Genomic DNA, 22,657 nt, shown 5'->3' on the forward strand with positions numbered 1-22,657 from the left:
CAGCTCACCCTACAGAAACTATTTCTAGTATATTTCTTTTAAAATATTTATCAGAGTTCCCATATATTTGATTTAGCTGAAAAAATGGGCAGCAAACTTTGATGTCAATGCTCACCACAACAGGAATTCAACATTTGAATGATACCTGCAAATACTTTATTTGCTACACAGATGAAGCCTGACAGCATGCCAGCCAAGCTGTAGGTTAACATAAAGATCACAAAAGGCAGAAATGTCGGCATGGAAGTATACACACTGAGTTCTGCAAATCAGAAAGGGAAGTCAAGATAATTTTTTTTTTACTCCAACTCTTTTTTTTTTACATCAGAACAAGGTGCTGGCAAGAACAGACAAATGTAATCCCTGGTACTGAGCAGACAGAGCACTGCTCCCCATTCTCAAAGGGAACTGCCAGTTTCCCTTCCCTTGTCACCCCTAGCAGCACCACTGATGTTCAGCCTGTTGAAGGGTCTATTCCCAACTCAGGACAGCTGAACACCGCGTGAGTCACAGCTCCCACAGGGAAGAACAAGATGAGACGTGCCATCCCCAGAGAGAGACCTGGGAAGCCATCCTGCCACATACCAATTTCAAGCCTAGGAGCAACTGCCACTCTAACCTGCTATTAAGGATTATACAACAGTAGCTCTTTTGGCAGCACATCAGAGTGTTTCAAAACAATGATGCTTTTCATTAGATTCCACTGTGTTTTGGGAAGCAAACACAGACGTAACCTTTCCAGAAGCATTCCAGGTAGCAACTGACAAAGTATTTGAGATGCACAACTGGGCTCAGTGGCACAGCCATTCTGAGAGCATGCAACAAGGACAGCTTGGGTAACGCGAACAGGCAAAAGTTCACTTAGGGCATTTTTATTGTCTTTCCTTACTGACTGAGCTTACTGGCAAAAAACCCCTCGTCTCTGAAGATCTCATCCTGCTTCATTAATATTTTAAGGGAAAAGCAAAGATACTGAAACTTCATTCTGGCTTTTTTTCTAGTCTTGAAAAAGAAGCAGGATGATTTTTTCAGAGACGCTGGAACCCTCTTCCATGCAGGACAGACCCTCTCTACACATTTATGGGCTCCACAAAAAGATGTGACAGCAGAATCACCATCTGAACCATCTCTGCAGGCTGGAAATACGAACTCACATCTCCCTCCAGCCTCAGCAGAAAGGTTTCCCTGCTCAGCCCTGGTGAGCAGAGCCAACTGGCTGCTCAGCCTGAGTCCCAGGGCTCTAGACACAGCACTCGCCAAGGGACACGCTGCTGAGTAAAGAACTGGGGAGCACTGGCTCCTCCTTCATTAAAAATGGGATTGAAAATAAACACTGACATCAACAGCTGAAAACAATCCAATAATTCTGAGAGCTGCTCTGTCAAAACCAGTGAGAACTTTATTTCCCTGTTAAGAGTTTTCTTTTCCTGTGCCATTCCCTTCTCCTCCCAGCTTCTTTAAGGAAAAAGCTGACCAAATGCTTATATACTAACCTTGTCTCTCTTCTTTTTGAGAACTTACCCAACAGTAAGAGACAGACCTTTGACAAATAAACCCATCTTTCAAAAAACCAGATGACTATGGAACTATGCCAGACATAGAATAATACCCAGTAAAGCCAGGGACTTCATACACAAAATTCAGCCAATTTCCATCTTGCTGTTTATTCACAAAACCCAAACCAAAATAATGAAGTTTTCAGCTGTAAAGGGCACTGTGAAAATAAATACAGAGATAATTTAGCAAGGAGGATCCTGATTCTCTGCTATCCTAACATATAGGGCTCCAGACACATACCAGCCTAATACAGACTTCATGGGCTTCCTGCTTTCATCCATTATAATGGTTAACCATCTCCCTTCCAAGAAGTCTTCCCTGAGGCTGATCCAGCCTTTCAGGTGAGCACAGCCTGTGTGCAGGCTCAGCTCATTGAAATCAACCCTGGGCTGGCTCTCATTCTCCTGAAGTGCTCACAAAGGCCAGAAGTACAAGCTCCTCCTGCTCTGTGCTCCTCCTAGTTCAGTACCTACAGCTGCCCCTGCCCTGCAACCTGCACCACACAAAAGTCCTCCTTCTCCCCCAAATCAGAGGCTGGCTGGTAGCTAGCACTCCCCACGGAGATCACAGAGGCAAGTACCCACAACCTGCCCTGCACTGTGCTCTCAGCAGGCAGCAGCTCCCTGCTGATGTGAAACAAGCCACACAGACCTACCGACCGTGCGAGCACAAAGATGGAACACCAGGGAACCTGAGCACTGTACAGTGTTTTGAAGTGCTCTTGCCCTGTGAAGTTCCACCTCCCATCCCATAAGGAGAACAATTCATTACTTTTCTGACCTGTTTTTTTAATCAGAGGCAAATATAGTAATTATAGTCTGCCTGATTACAAATGAAATTACAAATCTGTCCTAAGGGCACAATACTGTCCCCATCTAGATGTTATCATCCCCCAAATCTCATTTAATCTTGACAGATATGTACTACTGAGGCACCACTACAGGAAACTCTACAAGTAAATTAATTTTATGAATACTTTCTTTGCAGTATATACAAGCTCTTCCAAAAGACTGCTAATTTGTACAGCTTTTGTTAGGCATCCTATGTGACTAAATTAATCAGTAAAAGAACAGAACATTTATGATGACTTTGAGCTCTTGCTAGGTTTCTGGCTTCTCTTTGATAACCTAACTGACTCAGCTTTATCAAGTAATTCCAAAGACCTACATTAAACCGTTTTCCAACTGAATCAACTTCTTTTCTTTGGAAACTTCTTACAATCTGTCCAAGCAAAACACAAAGCACTAAGTTAATTTGGGGAAACAGTCACCTTTCCATGGGCTGTTCAGGTCCCTAGGTTTTGATATTAAATCAATCCTGCTGACACAGGAGCCTGTTCCCTGGCAGGAGCAGAGGAGGACACAGAGTGTCATCTCTGCACTTGTCCCAGCATAAGCAGTTCTCAGAAGGGACATGATGAAGTGACAGATCTACTACATCAGCTGCAAACTGGAAGAAACCTGCCAGCCTGAAAGGTGAGAGAACATTAACAAACAACTAAGAAGGCATCATCAGCACATCCCTGTTATACCAAACCTGAACTGAGAGTTCCCAGCACTGAACCCTCCCTCTGGCCAGGACTTCTCTCTTCAGGGCATCTCAAGTACCTTGTAGATGTAGACTGGCAGATGCATTCAACAGCACAGTCTTGTCCTGCTGCAGATGAGCAAACAGCTTGGATCCCCTGGCTTTTGAGACACCTTACAAACCTCTGTCCCTAGCAGAGCAAAATGAAAGCCCTGATTCACCCAGGACCTCTTTTTCAGCGTGTTACCTGACCTACTGTAGCCACTAGAAAAAAGAGCTGACCACACGCCCAGCCAGCACAAAGCCTCCTCCTAATTGCTTTCAAATCAGCAAATGAAAAGCTCCCAGCCTTGCTTTGAGCGTCACAACATGGGAACACAGTTCTCTACATGTTCTAACCTTTCCAATATTTGTTCCTGACCCCACCAGCACGCATTGATTTATGAGGCCTCACAGTGAGTTTTATTACTGTCGTTGTTAATATCTACTCTCTACATGTCTGTGAAGAAAATGAGTGGTAGATGAGTAAAACACTGTTAGTTTTTCATCATCTGTTCCCTCCTGATTGCTCAAGTTTAGCAAGCAGAGTATTTTGGCCTTGGCTCATATAACTGGCAGTGCAATATTGAAAGAGAAGTTGAAACACATGTAAAACAAGAGGTTAAGAACCTACCTAATCTCTTATCACATGAAAAAAAAAGGAAAGGTTAGATTGCAAATGTGTTTTTAACTAACTCTTAGAAAGACTACAGTGTTATTTTGATCAGACATGAAAAAGTCCCCAAATTATTGAAGGCTATAGATAGGCACCCCATTTCAGATCACAGCAAGTAAAACTCTTTCCATTTTTTTTTTTTTAAACAGAGGTAAGCAATGGGGAAATGCAGGATCCCCAAACACTGAAAGACTCAAGACAGGCTGTCTTGCTGACCTGCTCTTAAACATCACTGATGCACCAACTGATAACTGCAGCATGAAGCGGAAAACGAAATTTGACTCCTGCCTCAGTTTCCAAACATCAGAACTAACAGATGATTTACCAGTCTGGCTTGCCTCTATGCTACATTCCTCTTTCCAGCTTTACTCAACTAAGAGCAGTTTCCAGGGACAGTCTTGAGTTAACTGATGCTCAGAACATCTGCAATTTATGGTCACTGACCAGTTTTTTTCTTTAGGGAATAAACTCATCCTGATCTAAAAGAACACACTGAGAGTGACATGAGAGCAACACTAGGAACTGAACAAGCAATAAAAAAGAAACAATTATGTAGCTACTATGGGCATCTGTTCTTAAAAGCTCTCAGGGAATACTGCACAGGGTGTCAGAAAGGACATGATTTAAGAGGACATTTGGGACCAAATTTTACAGCCCTTTCCGATGACTTCAAAGGCCACATACATCTTTGCATAGTCTTGAAATAGTCTGTAATATCCAAAAAGATCAGAGAGAAACATTTTAAATACCTTTGCCAACATGTTAAGCTGTTCCTTTGGGGGGGGGAAGGTATCTTGGAGACAGAGAAAGCAAACAAAATTAACATTAAAAGATGATTTCTTTTTGATTGCAACTGTTCTATTTACTGACTTCCAAAATTACCTATGCTGCCTGCCCTTTGCTAGCACTTATTCTTAGATGTTGTTGTTGGTAATTGCCATGTTATGATTACAAAGCTCTGGCATAAACCTCAGGACCTCTTTTGGGTTTCCGAGAGCAGAATATTCACATGCTCTCCTCTGACCTCGTGTTCCTAATTATTCACTGTGCATGCCTATATGTAACTCACCAGCAACTGAATCAACCCAAACACCAGCAGATTTCAGCTAGTCTAGAGAACTCTGGGTGCTTTATGCTAAACCATCTTCAGTCTTCTGAATTTACCTTCCTTTCCAGGTTACCTTACAAACTGACTACAACATTTCCTTTGTTATATGCCATGGCCAGACATACACTACATTTGACGCAAATGCCAAGAGGAGCACGGTCCAAGCAGTAAAGTATGAGCTGATTCAGTAAAGTATGAGTTGATTCCCATCCACAGCTAACATTCTCCAGAGGAGATAAGGAATAGTGATTTCAGCAGCAAACACTGCCTGAACAGCCAAACGCTTCCTCCGGAGCCCGATGGACACAGCTGGGATGCAGCTGTTCCACCACAGCAGTGCAGGCAGCAGCTGCTGCCAGGGAAGAGGCAGCAGCTCACACAAGAAGGGGACAACCCACCCAGAAGGTCTCACAAGCCAGATCTGGCCACCACAACTGCCAAAACTGGACCACCCCAGTTGGAAAATATTTTGGGGACGTGTACCTTCCTGGAAGGTTCGGTGAGAAGCTGCTTCCTGAAAATCTAGCAAGAATGTGTCTTAAAAGAGTTTTATCTATTATGCCAATGTTAACAGGGAGAACTACAAGGCCTGGGTCAAAGCCAGCTAATCCAAAGGCACGCTCTTGAATACACAGTGGAAAACCACTCTACCTCAGAGCCTCCGGCAGAAATATGTACAGGAACTTTCTGTTTTATCCCTTCCTCTGAACCAACTCTGCCAAGAAAGGTTCAATGGTAATCTTGTAGTAAGCACATAAGCAAAATAGCAAGTCTTTGAAAATATCTGAAACATAGCTAGGAGCTGTGAATACTTAATAATTAAATTAAGCTAAGTTTGGACCACATAATGACTTCAAGGAGCTTTTGTTTTTAAATAAATCACTTGTGGTGAAAAGAGCTGGAATGGCAGTTACAGCAACGACCACAACCACCTTCTTATTTACAGGCTGGGTACAACACGAGCTGCACTAGAGTACATTGTTCCTGCACATCTGTTTGTACTAACCTCACTTTGGAGCCACCTTCCAATCTCAGAAGAATCACATCTCCTTGGACCTCCCTTTCTTCTTCCATCCACCTACAGAAGCTCTGCCCACACATTTTTCAGTTTCAAAACAGAAAGCAACAGCTTTCAGTCCCAGCATCATTTCTATAGATGCCTCATTACTGTGGCTCCTGCTCTCCACAGCTGATGGGCTCATACCTTTGCAGAACTTAAGCCAGTTTGAGCTGGTATGATGCACAGGGTAAGAACCCACTTGTTTTCTTCCTTGGTTGTTAAGAGAAGCATGCAGATGATCACAGTGGCGTCTCCAACCTCCCCATTTTATTCAGAATGGTGTCTCCAGTGAAACCACCAAAAAAGGGCTGACTCTGCTGGTAAATCCTACTGCAGGTATTCATGCCCAGACGATAAGACCACCAGCAAGCCACAAATTTAAGCTCTACCATGCTGTACCAGACTTGAAAAACTGACAGAACTTAACAGTTCTGGCACACAGCCACTCAGTGCTCCTATGTCTGGGGAACCCAATTGTCCAGGAAATGAGAGCAAATCTGTTTTTGACTTCATAGTATGGTGCACACACTGTTACACATTCAGGTAATAACAGACTGCTGTGGGTTTTTTAGGCTGAATTACTCAGGCTCCCTCCTTGATCTCATACTGCCATATAAAAAATGTCTTTCTCCTAATATGGCTTCATACAGGCAGGTCTCCCCAGCACCTTTTTAGCCCTGAAAACACATGCAGGAGACTTAGTAACTACATTTATGTAGCTAGGTCTAGATTATCAACTGCTTACACTGGCTACCTTAAAGACCAATGCAATTTTTTCCAGATGTTGCTTAAGGTCTGTTTACCATACATAAAGTTCTACTTATTGTATATGCTGGATTCTCTCTGCAGTTGTGTTAAAGAAGCAGATTCATGCTGCACACATGATCTCTGTGTAGTGTGCACAGGTTTTAGGAACCATTCCAGTTGGTAAGTCATGATGATTAAAAACCAAAATACAGCTCATTGCTCCAAGCATCATAATCATGACACAGTAATTTCTTTAATAGCACAAAACAGACACTTTAAAATAGGAAATATTTATATCAATGTGCTTTTCAAATATACTCATAAATAATAAGATTCAGCACAGAATAGCCAACTCTTGAAGATTTGGATTGTGGCCATTTCAAATAACAATTCAAATTATATTTGTGCTGCTGACACTAAACAAATAAAATTTTAAAAGTACATGCAGTACAGAAAATAAGTGAGGAATTCCCATGCACTGACTTGGAAACATCTCTTCCCAAACACATCCCAAAGAGCCAGGCAAGGCTTTCCCTCCTGGGCACATTCTGTTCAGTTTTCTGTCCCATTATTCTCAGTGCAGAAGAAGCCACATCTGTTTTCTGTCAGGACACCCAGTGTCTGTGGGCCACCCCCAGGCAGGAGCTGGTGCAGGGCAGGCGCTGTGAGCTCATCCCAAGGCACAGCACTCAGGCTGGGTACAGCACTGTCCTCAGCTTGCCCTGGCAGAGCCCGAGTGCCCTGCTCTCCTCAGGGCTTTACACTGGATGGCATGTGAGTATTTCTTAACCTGAGGCGCTCTTTCCAAGGAGCGAAGACAAGGCACAGGCCTGCGGAACAGCGAGCCAGTTCCTATGACAACTTTCCACTGCAGCCTGGCTGGAGACCATTAATCCACTTTCCCCAGGCCAAGCAGCTTCTCCGTGGTAACGCTGCTTTGTGTGGGATTGTCACCAGTGCCCAAGCAATGGCAAATTCCACGGTACTGAACCACCACAGCACCACCTCCACAGCCCTCCCTAGCTCAAAATGCCCGCAAAACAGCGGGTTCACCGAGTGTGACTGCGTGACTGCAATTCTGTCTCTTGCTCAAGGTTTTCAGGGAAGAGCTGTGGTCAGCCCTTCTTCCTGCACCTCCTCGCAAGTCAGTATCCACAATTCCTGCAGGACTCAAGGGCTGCAGACCCTCTCAGCTTGTCCTGGAGCACCAGACCTGCTCTGCAGCCAGCCTGCGCCATCCCCAGACAACAGCTCACACTGCAACAGCTCACCCACCCACCTATCACTTTTCAACAAGCATTATTTTATTAAGATGAACTGCAAGTAAGAGTTACGATGGAATTAAATAAAGCTATCTGTTTTTTTCAATAAGCATAATTTAAACACTGTATTCTAAGACTTTGCTTCCCTTCTTCCAACGCAAAAATAATATACTTGTATATTTTTGAAGGAAATAAAACACTCCTTTCAGTGTTCCCCAAAAAGCACAATACCACAATGTTTACCAGTAAACACCAGCCTAAGCTTTCTGTTAAAAAAAAATCCCCTGAAAGTTAAAAAAAGTCTAGGATAAATATTTCTAGTGATTTTAATGAGGGTCTATTAGCTTTCTCTTCAAGTTATATTAGGAATCATACATGACAAGGAATGACAGTTCTAGGGGGATATTATTATCATCATCGTTACGATGATTAAAAATTGCCTACAAACTGGAAATTTGCCTGGGAAAGTTTCAGCCTGCGTCTGATTTTCGCTAGCGTGTATCCTCGAATCATCGTATAACACTACTGCTACCAGTGCAAATATACTGACAGGCTGCTAATTTCAAACCTCAGCTGAAAACATCTCTCCCATTCTTACAGCTTTTCTCCCCATTTCTCTCTGCAATTGTACTGGATTCAATGGAGCATTCGGTGGTGCATTTGCCATACAATTTGTTTGAATGACGCTGTACAGAGTAAAGGTTGTATTGTGCTATATAATGAAACCACGTCTATGCTTGAACAAACCCCAACTGCTGTTAATCAAACCAGCAGGTTCCTGAACGATCTTCTGGACTCTGGACTAATGGCAATAGATTATTTTAAATAGCAGTTCCACTCTAAAATATGTTTAGGTTGACACGGGCTGACGGAGACAGTGACAGACTTCCTGAGCTAAGCTGATTGATTTGCATGTAAAGCACTGGCGTTTTTGCTCAGTGCTGGAACTACAAATTCAGCACTTGAACCGAAGATCAAAATGCAGTTTTGCGTTTTCTTTCTGGTTTTCAGTAAAACCAGAACCTGGTTTTTCAGTAAAATCAAAACCAGTAAAACACACCACCTGAAAGGACCTAAAAATATTTTCAGTTCAATCACTAGTGACAAGTGAGTATTTGGATCACTACATTTCAGTCGGTGATGATGTTACTCTAAACTGACAGGGAGACATTTCTAAGTGACTACTTAGAGAGTATTTTGCAATCTTTGATGTTCAAACAATAAATCTTACAGAGCTAAAAAAAATATTTTAGAACATGAATGATTATGGCTTGGGAGGAATGTTCTCAAGACCATGTCAAAGAGGAGCCTTAGCATCCAGCTTGGCAGCCTTTACATACACTAGCAAGGGAATAAACTTGAGCGTTTCATAATCTCGGTGGTTCCAGGAATTTTCAAAACTGTCTGTGCTACAAGAGGCAGTACTGTCGTATAAAGTCATCTGGTCTACCAGAGAACCAGTGCAGGTTTGCTTCCATCATACATTTTGCAACATTATTTTTGGCATGCAAGGAGGGATTAAAAAAAAAAAGTAAGTAAAATGCGAGGAAAGCAATCTCGCACTGGTCTGTTATATTTATTAATTTACTTGGTGCCCCGCTCCCGGCCGTGGGTTATCAGCTCCAGCCCGACACCGCCGGAGAGCCAAGAGCGAGTGGAAGGGAGCGGAGCGGTGACAGCGAGCCCCCGCTCAGCCGCACGCCTGCCCGGCACGGCGCCGCTCGCCCCGCGCCCGGAACGGGCTCCGCCGCCTCCCCGCCCGGGCGGCCGCCGCCCCGGGCACCGGCGGGCGGGAAGGCGCCGCCGGGACCCTCCGCTCCACGTGGGGCGGAAGGAAAGCGGAACCGGAGGCACCGGGTGCCGGCCCCGGCCCTGCTCACACGCACCCCGCCGGGGGCTCGGGCGGCGGAGCGGGCACGGAATCGCCGCCCTGCCACGGGCGGGGGCAGCCGGGGAGCGGAGGCGCGGCCGGGGGCTGCCCTGCCCGGAGCGGGACGGGGCAGCGGCGGCCGCCGGGGCAGGGCGGAGCAGCGGCGGGCGCTGCCCCGGGGGTCTCCCCGCGCCGCCTCAGCCCCGGCCGCGGAGCTCGGCGCCCCCCCGGGCCGGGGCGCGCGCCCGAGGGAGGGGGCGCTGCCTCCCCCGCCACCCGCCCCGGCGCTCCCCGGCGCGCTCCCGCCCCGCGCGCGCTCCCCGCACCCGCCGCGCGCGCCCGCGGCCGCTCTCACCTCGCGCCGCGCTCGGGTGGAACTGCCCCGCACCAACTGCCGCAGCGCCCGCGCCGCCCGCACTGCGCAGGCGCCGCCCGCGCCCCGCCCCGCCCCGCCCCGCCCCGGCCGCCGTGAGGGAGCGCGGGCAGTGTGCGAGCCCCGCGGCGGCCGCACGGCCCGCGGCCCAGGGAGCGTCGGCAAAGTGCCGCACCGGCTGCGGGCGTGAGGGCACTCTGCGGCGTCCCCCGAGAGGGGACACACTGCGGGAGCTCGGCCTGAAAAAGAGACACTGAGAGCGGGTCTCATCAGTGCACATAAACCTCTCAAAGGCGGGTGCCAAGAGGTTGGCGCCCGGCTCTTTTCAGTGGTGCCCAGTGACAGGACAAGGAGCAATGGTCATAAACTAAAGCATAGGAAGTTCCACCTCAACATGAGTCACAGAATCACGGATCAGGTTGGAAGGGACTGCAATGGATTGTCTGGTCCAAGCTCCCACTCAAGCAGGGTTATCCTAGAGGATGTGGCACAGGATTGTGTCCAGATGGTTCTCGAACATCCCCCGTGAGGGAGACTCCGCATCCTCTCTGGGCAATCTGTTCCAGCACACAAGTTCTTCCTCGCGTTCAGGTGGAACTTCCTGTGCATCAGCTTCTGCCCATTGCCTCTTGTCCTGTTACCCGACACCAGCGAGCAGAAATCGGATCCATCATGTTGGCACCCTCCCTTCAGATATTTGTACACATTAATGAGGTCCTGTCTCAGTTGCCTCTTATGAGGCTGAGCAGGCCTCAGGCTTTCCTCATAAGAGGTGCTCCAGCCCTTCTCTGACTTCATGCTGAGGGTGGCAGAGCCCTGAACATGCTGCCCAGGAGGTTATGGAGTCTCCATCCCTGAGGACATTCAAAATCCCGGTGTCACATGGTCCGGGTGACCCTGCCCTGTCAGGGGAGTTGGATTGGGAGATCTCCAGAGGTGTGTTCCAACTCTAACAATTTGTGATTCAGTGTGGCCACTCACAGAACAACCACAGAGCCCTTCCTCAGCAGCCTCCTCCAGGCCTGGCATCGCTCCAGAAAAAATCCCTGGGGCTGCACCCCCAGCCTGCACCTCCCTGGCCTGCCTGAGCTCCCACAGTTTTGTCAGCCAGCCTCTGTGTTACTGTACTACATAATGCTCATTTTCAAAACCTGTTATGAGGCTGCTTTGTGTTAGTTTGCCATTGTTACAGTAGTTACAGTACCTTGAGCTAGGAGCTTAAGGAAGCACAGGCTTCAGTATCAAATAAAAACGTAGTCACTCTACTTTGACATCAGCTCCCCATGCTGCACAATGTTAATTTATTTTTAAGCTCCACAATGGGTGAGAGAGCCAGAGCTTTGGTTAAAATGAAGTGATTAATCATTGATACTTTGGGGTGTGTGGGCTGGGACAAGGCTGGGGTCACTGTGTGCCCCCTCTGCTGCCAGGAGGGTGGTGAGGAGGTCCCCAGGCAGCTGGGGAGGCAGAGGGTGATGGCTGGGGGCTTGGGGGACAGTGCCCCCAGCAACGAGCAGACGTGTCCCATCCCAGTCTACTGTGAGCACAGACTACATCCCTCACGCCTCCAGGCATGGCCACTAGGTTGGGCAGGCTGAGGGGATCATTGTGCAGAGCAGGATCTGCCTGTGTTCTGCCCCAAGTTCTGCCACGCTGGGTGAGCACCACCACAAAAAGTGCAGGGCAAAACAACCCTCCCAGGCAAAACAAGCCTCGCCTTTTCTGTCTGTTGTTCCTGACCCTGGAGGGCTGGAAAAGGGATTCTGGCCACCTCAGGCTGATCCCTGCCAGAGACAAGGGTGATGGCAGCCATCCAGCTACCCCACCTCATCCAGGCCACACTGCTGTGCCAAGCCACTGGAACACTCATTCAATCTCCTTTCCCACGCCTCAGTGGTAGCCAGAGGCTGGGGATGTCTGCCTCACACTGGCAGCAGCTCTTCTCTCCCCACTGCCATGATGCCTCCTTTATCTCCCCAAGGACTCCCTCAGCTTTCCCTATTGCCCTCCACTCTGCCCTGGGTGATAAGGCTCTGCCACCACCTTCTGGCACAGGGACATGCAGCTGGGCAGGGTTTTGCTGACTTGGCCCATTGTTCCTCTCCAGGCTCTGTCAGCCTTGCTCCATTCCCTTCCAAGGGGAAACACCCAACAGCACCACAACTATTAGTTCTGGCTGTAGCAAAGTCCATTTTTGGTGCCAAGCCTTCCATGGCAGGAGGCATTGCTCACCAGGGAAGCTCATCCTGCACTTCCCAATACCCTGGGACATCTCACAGCACCTGCACCAGGCCCCCAAGCAAGAGTTTTTGCTTGGAGATGCAGCCACCTGTATTTGTCATTTCCGTGCATCCTCATGGCAGGGCCCCTCCTGAAATGTCTGTCTGTGTGTCTTTCCAACACAGAACCCCAGAAGAGTCACTGAAGCCAACAAAGATGACTAAAAATGTGAAATGGCTTTTCTGTGAAGAAAAATTAAATAGACAAGACCCTTTCAGCCTAGGAAAGAGGTGAAGTGGGGTAAGGCAGAGGTCTGCAAAATTCTGCGCAGGGAGTTGGGTGGGGAGAAACCATATCCCAGCTCTTCCACTGTGTCCCACAAGTCAGAGACATGGAATGAAATTAGCTGGCAGCCACTCTGAAACATGAAAAAAGATGTTTTTTCATAGAGTGCATTATCAAACTGTGGATTACAGAGCACAATGGCATGCAGGACGTGAACTTGCACTGATTAGATAAGGGCCAGTAAAAGGAGATGTGACTGCTGTCTGGGGAGCCCCAGCATTGCAGACAGACAGAACCAGAGAAGTTATACCAAAGAAGCATGAATCTCCCACTGTGAGAAACAAACTCCTGAGTTAGAAGGATCCAGTACAGCCATTTTCCTGTTTTTGTTAGTGTGTCTGTGTGTGCAATTAACAAATGCATCCATCCTCCTTACATGTGTGTTTACCACTTACATGTTTTCTCCGTGGCAATACCCACCTGTGCCACAGGAGATCTGGCAGTAGCCTCCTGGAAGACACTGGGATCTGCCTTTTTCCCACTGCTGGCAAGCATTTCCCTCTCGTGAAGCTGCAGTGGGGAGGCTGGGTGGTGAAGCAGCTCCCCAGAGCTGCAGTTTCATGGTTTGTGCTGGCCAGCAGGCGTGTGTCCCACTGCCGAGTGTGCACAGCTCAGAGTACGGCTTTTCCCTGTGACTCACGAGCCCAGGCAGATTGCTCGGGAGATAAGTGGTTTAATGAGCCTCGTCAGCAGGCAGATGCTGTGTGGAGAGTAGCACAGAGCTTTAAGGAGTCCTCCTGCTGCCTCACATGCAGGACTTGATTTTTGAAGTAACTAGGAGGTACAGAATGGTCCTGGGTAATTTAATCCCTAACACAACCCTTTGTTGTTTCATTGGTGTACAATTCTTAGCTATGGGACTGCTTCTCTTTGGTTTTCTGCTTGTTTTCTAGCCTCATAAAGCTCCTCCTGATGCCATGTGTCTGTGCACAACAGTTACTCAAGTGCCAAGGTTTCCTGATGGTGAATATATCACAGGCACTGCTGTGCTTTCAGTTTGTGCCCACTTGTCCAGCTTGTCATGTCTTTTCAGGTCTGACATGCCAGTGTTCAGCTTTTCTCCAGCCTTGGAGTCAGAGCCTTGTTCTGCAGGACAGCAGTGCTCACTGTAACTCAGTGACCCTGATCCCTTGTGCTCATTCAGCCACACGGTTCCAGCACTCTCACCAGTAACTGGCACAGGTCTCATCTGTTCCATGCAGCCTCCTTCTGGGTGTGTAAATTGTGTCAGAACACCTTGACCCCTTTCCCAGAGGCAAAGGGTGTTTTATCCCAGGGTCTTTCCTCATGGAAATCAGCACTTCTGCTACCTTGTAGTTCATGTGCTGGAGGAGACAGTGGCTCTCCTAACTCAGCTGTTAGGGTACATATGTATGGCAGTGCTACAACAGCATGAGTGAGGAAGCCAGGGTAAGCTGCACTCCACTTTTCCATGACAAAGAGAACCACAGAAGCCTCTATCATTAGTAATAAGCATCAGAGCAAAATCATCAAAGCAATACCACACGCATAACTAAGCAGAGCTGGAAACTCCTCATTTCTGTGATCAGTTACTCGCAGCAGTAAACCCTGACTTAGGATATTGTAGTGCAGAGTAGGAGACACTGAGGAAATGGTAAAATGCACTTGTGTGTGAGTAGTACATTAAATACCTGGGGAAAAAAAAACAGACCAAGAAAAGGATTTCTGCCCCAGCAGTGTGAGCCAGGCAGCCCAGGCCAGGGCGAGGATAGCTGGCAGCCCCACCTGTGCCAAGGCTCTCCGCCTGGAATGCTCTGCCATCAAAACATGGACTGCTTGTTCATGTGCAGTGGATGATGCAACTGCACATCGAGCTACCTGCACTGAAGGTATTGCTCAACCACAGCAACAGCTCTTTTGGAAGTCACAGCTCTCTCCAATGCCAGCCCTGACTTGTTTGTCCTCCCTGCTCGTTTGCTGGAACTCCCTCATGCTGTCCTCTGGTCACCTGTAAGGACAAACAGGGATAAGTGGAGTAGAGGAACAGGACATTAGTGCAGATTTCTGTGCCATAGAGAAGTACAGCAGGGGACAGGATCCAAATATTTGCTCATTTCACCCATGTTTCTCACACTTAGATCAAAATTAAGTTGTTTTTCCATCTTGCAGCTATATATTTGTGCTGCTTCTCTCAGAAATCAGTCACTTCTCATTGGTCTCTTGGAGGTCCTGCACTGGTGTGCAGGCAGTGCACTTGGCCTGGAGGTGGGGTGTGCATGTACCCCTCTTCCTGTCAGTGATACAGCCCTGGGTGCTCCCAGCAAACCCTAGCCAGTGGGAGGGCCCAGCCTGCTTGCATGGACAGTCGAGAAAGTGAAGTGCTTCAGTTCCTGGCAAACAACCTGAAGGCAAAATCCTCCCTGTGTGTCTCCTGTGTTATATCTGGACTCACCGTTATCAGTCTTTGTCCTGGTCACACCCTCCTCCAGGCATACCCCCAGCTCTGCACCCCAACAGTCCCTATCCCCATCCCAAGGAGATCCCACACAGACATAGGCACCCTGGTCCTTATCAGAGAAGAGGGGCTGGCACCAACCCCCCCAGGACACCTCCAGCCCAGACACAGATGCACAGCACAGCTTCCCTTGAGCATCGGAGGGGACAGCTGGGGATACCCCAGCAAGAGCAATGGGTGTGTGTATGTGTGTGCACACGTGTGTCTGTCTTTTGTCTTTCTGGGTGCCTGCCTGATTCTCTCCACCTGCCCATTTCTACTTGCTTCCTTCTGCTTCTCTTCCTTTCTGCCACTCCTTGCCAGTGCATCTGTGTGTCTCTGAACGGCTGCTTGCCCCTTTGTCTCTCTGGCTCCGAGCATGTGGATGTGTTTGTCTTGCTGTGAATGCACCTGAGCTTTTTCGCATGCCTGTGCATCCATCTGTCTCTTTGTGTCTGTGTGACCTCGTCCATATGCCTGTGTGTGTTTGCATGCTCCTCTGCGTCCGTGTGACCGTCTATTCCCCACACACATCTCCCCCCACATCCATCCATCCGTCCGCCTATCGGTCCGTCCCGCCCCGTGCCCCGCCCGCTGCCACAGCCCTTCAGCACCGCCGCTCACGGACAGCTCCTGTCGCCTCCTGCCGCGGCGGCACCGCGCACCGCACCGCACCGCGCACCGCACCGCGCACCGCACCGCACCGCGCCCCCTCCCCGCCGGAGCGCTCCGCCCCGCGCCCCCTCCGCACCGCGCTCCGCCCCGCCGTACATAAGCGCCGGCACCGCCGCCGGTCCCCCTCCGCCGCCATGAGCTACAGCGCGGAGCCGTCGGCGCTGGCCGCCTCCTATCGCCACCTCTTCGCGGAGGCCCCGCGGCGCCCGGAGATGCTGGCGGGCCGGTGGGTGCGCCCGGGCGCGGAGCCGGAGGCGGTGCGGGAGCGCGGCGCGGAGCCGCGGCGGGCGCGGGGCAGCGAGAAGGAGCAGCTGCAGGGCCTCAACGAGCGCTTCTCCGGGTACATTGAGCGGGTGCGGGCTCTGGAGGAGCGGAACCGCGCGCTGGCGGCGGAGCTGGCGGCGCTGCGGCAGCGCTCGGACGAGCCGCGCCGGCTGGGGCAGCTGCTGGGCGGGGAGCTGCGCGCCCTGCGCGCCCGGCTGGAGGAGGCGCACGGGGAGCGGGCGCAGGCGGCGCTGGAGCGGGCGCGCCTGGCCGAGGAGACGCAGCGGCTGCGGGCGCGCTGCGAGGAGGAGGCGCGGAGCCGCGCCGAGGCGGAGCGGGCGCTGCGCTCCCGGCAGCAGGCGGCCGAGGCGGCCTCCCGCGCCAGCGCCGATCTGGAGCGGCGGGCGGCGGCGCTGCAGGAGGAGCTGGCGGCGCTGCGCAGCGCCCACGCCGAGCACCTCGCCGAGCTGGGCGCCGCGCTCCCGGCCGCGGCCCCGCCGCCGGCCCCGCGGCCCGACCTGGCCGCGGCGCTGCGGGAGCTGCGCGCTCAGTACGAGGCGCTGGCGGCCCGCAACCTGCAGGCGGCCGAGGACTGGTACCGCGCCCGCTGCGCCCGCCTGCACGAGCGGGCGGCCCGCAGCCAGGAGGCCGTGCGCGCCAGCCGCCGCGAGGCCGGCGAGTGCCGCCGCCAGCTCCAGGCGCGCCTGGTGGAGATGGAGAGCCTGCGCGGCGCTCACCAGTCCCTGGAGAGGCAGCTGCAGGAGCTGGAGGAGCGGCACAACGCCGAGGCCGCCGGCCTGCAGGTGAGCCGGGCGGCGCCGGGAACCGTCAGCGTGCCCTCCCCTGGCACCGGGCAGCGCCGGGCACTGGGCGGCACCGAGCATCCTCCTCCCGCGCCATCCGCACCATGTCGGCACCTCCATCCCAGCGGCCACCCCCTGTAATGTGTAGCACCGGGAATCTCATCCCACGCACGCACCCGGCGCGGTGCCGTACCGGTGCCCGCGTCCCCGCACTCTCCCTGCCCTGGTCCTGCAGCGCTGAGCATCGTCGCGGCCTGCGAGATGCTGCAGCGCAGCTGTGTCCCCTGCAGCAGCCCCTCCCGCAGTTCTGTGCAGTGCTGGACCCCCCGGCCCCAAGCAGTGCCCCACATCGCTGAGCACCATCGCCTGCGCTGTCCCCATCAGTGCCGCGCCACACGAACACCCCTGCACGGAACGGCACCCACCCCTCTTGCCTTGTGCAGCACCACCCATGCAGGCAGTGCAGCACCACCCATGCAGGCAGTGCCCCTGCAGCGCTGCGCAGCGCCAGGCATCCCTGCAGCCTTCCCACCACCCAGCACTGTGCCTCTCTGCCCTGCCCGCAGATCCTGCCCCACCACGGCATTGCCTGTTGCCTTCACCCTTTATGCAGAGGCAAAACTGCACAGGGCAGATTTTGGGGAAGCAGGCTGGCACACCCCTCCCAAAGCTCCCTTCCCGCAGGGGACATCCTGCACACGGTAGTGCTGTTTGGGGAATCGATCCGTCCCGGCCCTGTCCCTTAAGGATCAGGTCCAAAATTGCCTACACATCGTTGTGGGCAATTCCTCGAAGCTGTCTGCCCAGGCTTGGCCCTTTGCCCTGTGGGCTAGCTCTTGGCACCTGCACTGCAGAAATTGGAGCTCTGCAAAGATTAAGTCTGGACTGGCAGACAGATCCCAGCATTTTTTATGTCTGTGGAAAGACTCATGTGAGGCAGACACTGAGTGCTCCATATCTCTTATTCCATTACTGCAGTATTGCCACATTTTCTTGCTACAGGGAAATGTTCATGATTTATAATAAAATGAATCATGAGATTGTTCTATTATATGGCTGTTAAATGATCTGTGGTTTCTAAATCAAGCCATTTCCTTCTAAATACTGAAACAACTGCTTTAATCATACGTGAAGGACCCAAGTAATGCCTTGTCATTTCCAAGGCCAAATTTTGCCAGGCGCTCTAGAATTCCTGACTTAGTTCCAAGCTGCTTGCAAGCTTCCTGAATAATTGAGGTGGTCAACAATTTTTGTGGAAATAGGCAATTAAAATATTACCCATAGTGAAAACATTATACACAGTAATCTTCTTAAATACTCTTGATGCCATTTGAAAGAGGGGTCCTGGGAGCAATCTATCAATTGGAGAAAAAAAAATTAAGCAACTGGATTAAACAGCACCATAGTTGAAATTGCTTTAGTGACAGCATAGCAGTGCTTTTCTACATGACCCTCAGGATCTACTTTATGTGTAGCAATACTTAAAAGTCCATTGAGCAATGTGTATGGGTATCAGCTAAGTAATTTCCTTGGCTGCAAACAGTGGACAAGGTTGGAAGTGTGTCTTAAAAGAGAATATTCCTATTGTCTGAGCTTTCAAAATGATCCTGCTAAAGCAGAGGCATGTCTATAATTGTGGGCTGCCCAGTCAAATCTGAACCAACCTGCAAGAGCTTTTTTTTAGGGGACAGGTTTGCAGTGGGGTGAGGAGGGGATTTTTATTCTACCAGCTGGCAGAGCTGGGTTGTGGAAGAGAGATGCAGATCAGGAACAAGGACAAGCAATTTTGAAAGAGCTTTTTGTTCATGTGGATTACAGGCAGAGGGAAGAGGACTGGAGGCACAAAAAGTCACAGCAGCAAGAGTGGAGCTGTCCCAGGGTGGGGATGAGCTCAAGTCATTCCTTCCTGCCCTGGCTGGGTGCAGCAGCAGTCTGTCTGCACTGGAGCAGAGGCTTTAACCACTACAGCAGCAGCAGCCGTGTCCTGCAGCTTCTCAGTCAATGCCCCAATGATCTCCTCAGAGGCACAGCTTCTTGCAGATCTTTTGCTGTGAAAATGGTCAGGGCACACAGGGCAAGGCAGAGACCACAAGGATGGCTCCTGAGTATCCTGCAAGGCTGGCTGTGCCCAGCTAATCCGACTGTGACGAGCTCTGTGCTGCATTCAGGATGAGCTGCTGCTCTGAGGGGCTCTGCTCAAACGGAGCCCACTGCATCAGGGTGAGCACAGCTCCCTGCTCCGTGGGCAGCTCCACCTGCTTTGATTGCCTCTGCACTGTCCATGAGGAAGATTAGGCAGGAGAGGAAGTGGGGACATGATAGGAATGGGAAGGGGTCAAGATGAGGATGATGTGGCAGGACAAAGATCGTTTGCTGGAACAGAGGATCTGGAAGCAATTGCAAAGTCCTGACTCTGGGAGGGGATGCAGGAGAGTGGAGGTGGGCAGTGGCCACTGCAGGGCTCTGTAGGCAGGGCTACATCGTGGCTTAAGTGCAAACTGCTGACTCATTCCTGTTCCAAATCACGCTCCTCTGGTGGCACAGTGGGGCAGCTGGCAGCGGGAAACCTGATTGGGAAGAGCCTTATGGGAGCAGGTTTCACTGCTTTCAAGCTGCTACATAGATACCTAGATGCATGTGGGAAAAATACAGACTGCTTGTTTTCTGAGAAAAAAAATAGAAGAAAATATCAAAGTCTCCTTTGTTAGCAGGAATTCTGGCCTTGGAGTCCTCCACATCACAGGTAAAACTGGTTATAAGGGACAAAAGGCAGCAAAGCTGACAGGAAGGATGCTAGAAGGACATTGTCCAGCTGAGCACCCTGGCTCTTGCAGGGCAGGCCCTGTCTCTGTAATCTCCCCAAATCTCTGCATTGAGAATCCCCCACTTTGAGGCTCTGAGGCATTTTCCCAGGAAGGTGACAAACTTCCCCACCTGGAGGGGACCCCTGGCAGCAGCACCTCTCCTTCCACCTCCTGGAAGCATGTCCCAACCCTTCTTAAGCCCTGCAGATGCAGACTGCAGCTTTTCTTCTCAGCTGCTGCAGTGCAGGGTGCTTTCACTTGTCTGGTTGAGCCACTGCCTCTACTTTGAAGACATTTAAGCCCAAAACTTCCCTCTGCAGCAGCCTGCCTTGTCCCCCCACAGGACTGAAGGGTCCCACCACCATGCACTATTTGCCCATCTCACAGACCCCACTGCAGGTGGGAAACTACATGAATCCATCAATGGCTAAAGCCTCCCCCACTGCACACTCTCACAAGCCAGGCCTGGTGCTCTGCCTGCTTCTCCATCCCTGCTGACATGAGATTTCATGGTCCCAAGCCTCTGGTGGGATGTGCCACCATGGACCAATTGTCCATTGCAACTTCCCTGTCTCTACAAAGGGCAAAGCAGAGTGGGACTGTGGGATAAGTCCCTGCTCCAAAACACAGGGCTGAGCGCCCTTGCCTTTGCAGGACACCATTGGGCAGCTGGAGGATGACCTGCGGAACACCAAAAATGAGATGGCTCGGCACCTGAGGGAGTACCAAGACCTGCTCAATGTCAAGATGGCCCTTGATATCGAGATAGCTGCCTACAGGTAAGGCTGCTCTATTCCTGCTCTAGCAGGACACTTCCCAAGCCCAATCCCCTAACCCCAGTAGGCTGGGGTATTTTCAAGGGCCCAGAAAATACTTGGGTACACGCTCCAGGAGCACCTCAAGCATGTTGTTCATCTCCCCCACCTGGATCTGCCATACTCCTGCCTGGGAGCAGCCATGGCTCCATGTCCTGCCTCGATCTAGCAGCTGTGAACCACTTCCCTCAGCCATCCCAGAAGCAGTATTTTTTAATGGGGACAGTTGGGGTTGGAAAATTGTTTCTCTTGCAAAGTTAAAAGTAGATGCAAAAGACTGTGCTTCGGGTATTTATTTTCCTGTTGTTTCTGGAGAGGAAAGAAGGGAGAAAGTTGCTCTCATGTACCCCATATTGCAAGTGTTCCAGAAATGGTTGACCAAAATATGATTTTGAATCAGTTTCATGGTGCAGTGTGAACTGTGTGTGGCTTGGACTTGTCTGCAGGGCACAACATGCTCTCAAGTTCTGCAGATGTTTCACATCCCCATACTAACCTCTTCCCTTGTGATGTGCTTGCAGGAAGCTGCTGGAGGGAGAGGAGACCCTCTTCAACATGGGAAGTGGCGGCCTTCCATCTCTCAATTCCCTCCCCAGCCCCACTTATTCCTTCCAGCCAAGGAGCTTTAGTTCCTCTACTCTGTCCTTCAAAGAGGAGGAGCAAGGAGAGGTTATTAAAGTGACCTCTAAAATATCATCCAGCAGGGCTGAGGTGATTGAGGGGACCATAACCTCTGTCAAGAAAAGAGGGAGGTTAAACCTGCATGGAGGAATCCTTGCCAACGCAAAGATGTAACCATCAGGACCCTGTTCACAAGCATTTGAGGGGGAACAGTCTCCACTCGGCCTTGAAATTGCTCCTCTGGGCACAAAGCTGCACTGGGCTCGCAGGAAGCCTCCCTTAAAAACACAAACCCCCTCGGGGACACCAACCAGGGATGGCTTCCTTGCGGGTCCTGCCACACAGAGGCCGAGCTTGGCACATTGCTCCCTTTTAAATGGGGTGGGGGCACACAGGACAGGTAGCTAGAGATGCATGTTGGTCATTGTGGTGGTGGCACATGGACTCGTAACACGCTCCCTCTCCTCCTGCGGCGGGCGAGGGGCAGCCGGCTGGGAAGGCTGCTGAGCCAGCTCTCCCAGGAGGGGAGGGAAATAACTCAACATGTTTACTGTAACTAGTTTCATCAATTATCCAAATCCATGTACAGCTAAACTTCCCCACTCCTCAAACTGTAGCCATCCCCTAGAAGCACAGAAATAGCCATACTGGACTGTAACTGCACCTGACATCTGATCTCAGCCACGTATGTTTTGAACTATAAGGAATGTTACTTTTTCTTTGTACTGACAGATCTTGTTTTCTGACAGCACTAGTCAAGCCAGGCACATGCAGCAGGCACAGGGCAGGGAACTGCTACACTGGAGGTGAAGGCACCACTATGCTAAATACGAGGCTCTGAGGGCTCCTTGTTAGGCTGCACAGTCTTCACATGAAAACCCTGTGCCTAGATTAGCATCGTGCCCCAGCCAGCACTGGGAAGCTGCAGGACTCCTGAACACCAGCCCGCAAAGCATCCTTGTCTCCGCTCCAACTGTTCCAACGTGTGCCAAATTTGATATAGGATTTAACAACCATAGGTTTCCTTCAATGCCTTAAATTGCCAGCGATCGCTTTTGCAAGAGCCGGAGACGCCGCGCGTGGTGTGTCAGTGCCCCGGCAGGGTTATCAGCACCAGACCTCGCTGCCCTTGCGGTGCTGCCAGAGTAGTTCCTGGAACCAGCAAATTGTTTGCTCGCACTCTTTCCTCTTCTATTGTAAGGCACAAGTTAATAATTAAAAAAAGAAATAGTTGTGTGGATCAAACTGAGCTGTTTTGTTGTCTTTGCTGCTGCGTCATCTTGGGAACGCACGTCGGTGTCTGGCCCCCGGCTGGTCCAGTGCCCAGCAGCCCCTCTGGGCCCCTGCAAAGAACTTGGGGTTGGGGTGCAGCTGCCAGCCCCTCCTGCTGGGGATGCAAGGAAAGGCTGGACCCACCGATGGCAGTGGGGCACGTC

At 50.9% G+C, this 22,657-nt stretch overlaps 2 protein-coding genes and 1 long non-coding RNA gene across 3 annotated transcripts in view; 1 reads left to right on the forward strand and 2 right to left on the reverse strand.

Annotated features, from left to right (window-relative positions):
- Positions 1-10,301, reverse strand: part of NT5C2 (5'-nucleotidase, cytosolic II) — a 59,717-nt gene extending 49,416 nt beyond the window's left edge. Inside the window, exon 1 of the mRNA XM_064431184.1 lies at positions 10,202-10,301. The gene's annotated coding sequence lies outside the window, so the exon portion shown is untranslated. The remainder of the gene's footprint in view (positions 1-10,201) is intronic.
- A 3,136-nt stretch (positions 10,302-13,437) lies between these two features.
- On the reverse strand, positions 13,438-16,140 carry LOC135306752 (uncharacterized). The gene is made up of 2 exons (XR_010367523.1): positions 16,011-16,140; positions 13,438-14,753 (listed from the first exon to the last, which is right to left on the reverse strand). It is a non-coding gene; the product is annotated as an uncharacterized LOC135306752 (long non-coding RNA).
- On the forward strand, positions 15,129-22,466 carry INA (internexin neuronal intermediate filament protein alpha). Its single transcript, XM_064431188.1, has 3 exons — positions 15,129-16,981; positions 20,440-20,564; positions 21,122-22,466. The coding sequence occupies exons 1-3, from the start codon at positions 15,665-15,667 to the stop codon at positions 21,393-21,395; spliced, it is 1,716 nt and encodes a 571-aa protein (XP_064287258.1). The 5' UTR covers positions 15,129-15,664; the 3' UTR covers positions 21,396-22,466.
- The last annotated feature ends 191 nt before the right edge of the window (positions 22,467-22,657 follow it).

This window comes from Passer domesticus, chromosome 8 (assembly GCF_036417665.1).
Source record: "Passer domesticus isolate bPasDom1 chromosome 8, bPasDom1.hap1, whole genome shotgun sequence".
Lineage (NCBI taxonomy): Eukaryota > Metazoa > Chordata > Aves > Passeriformes > Passeridae > Passer > Passer domesticus.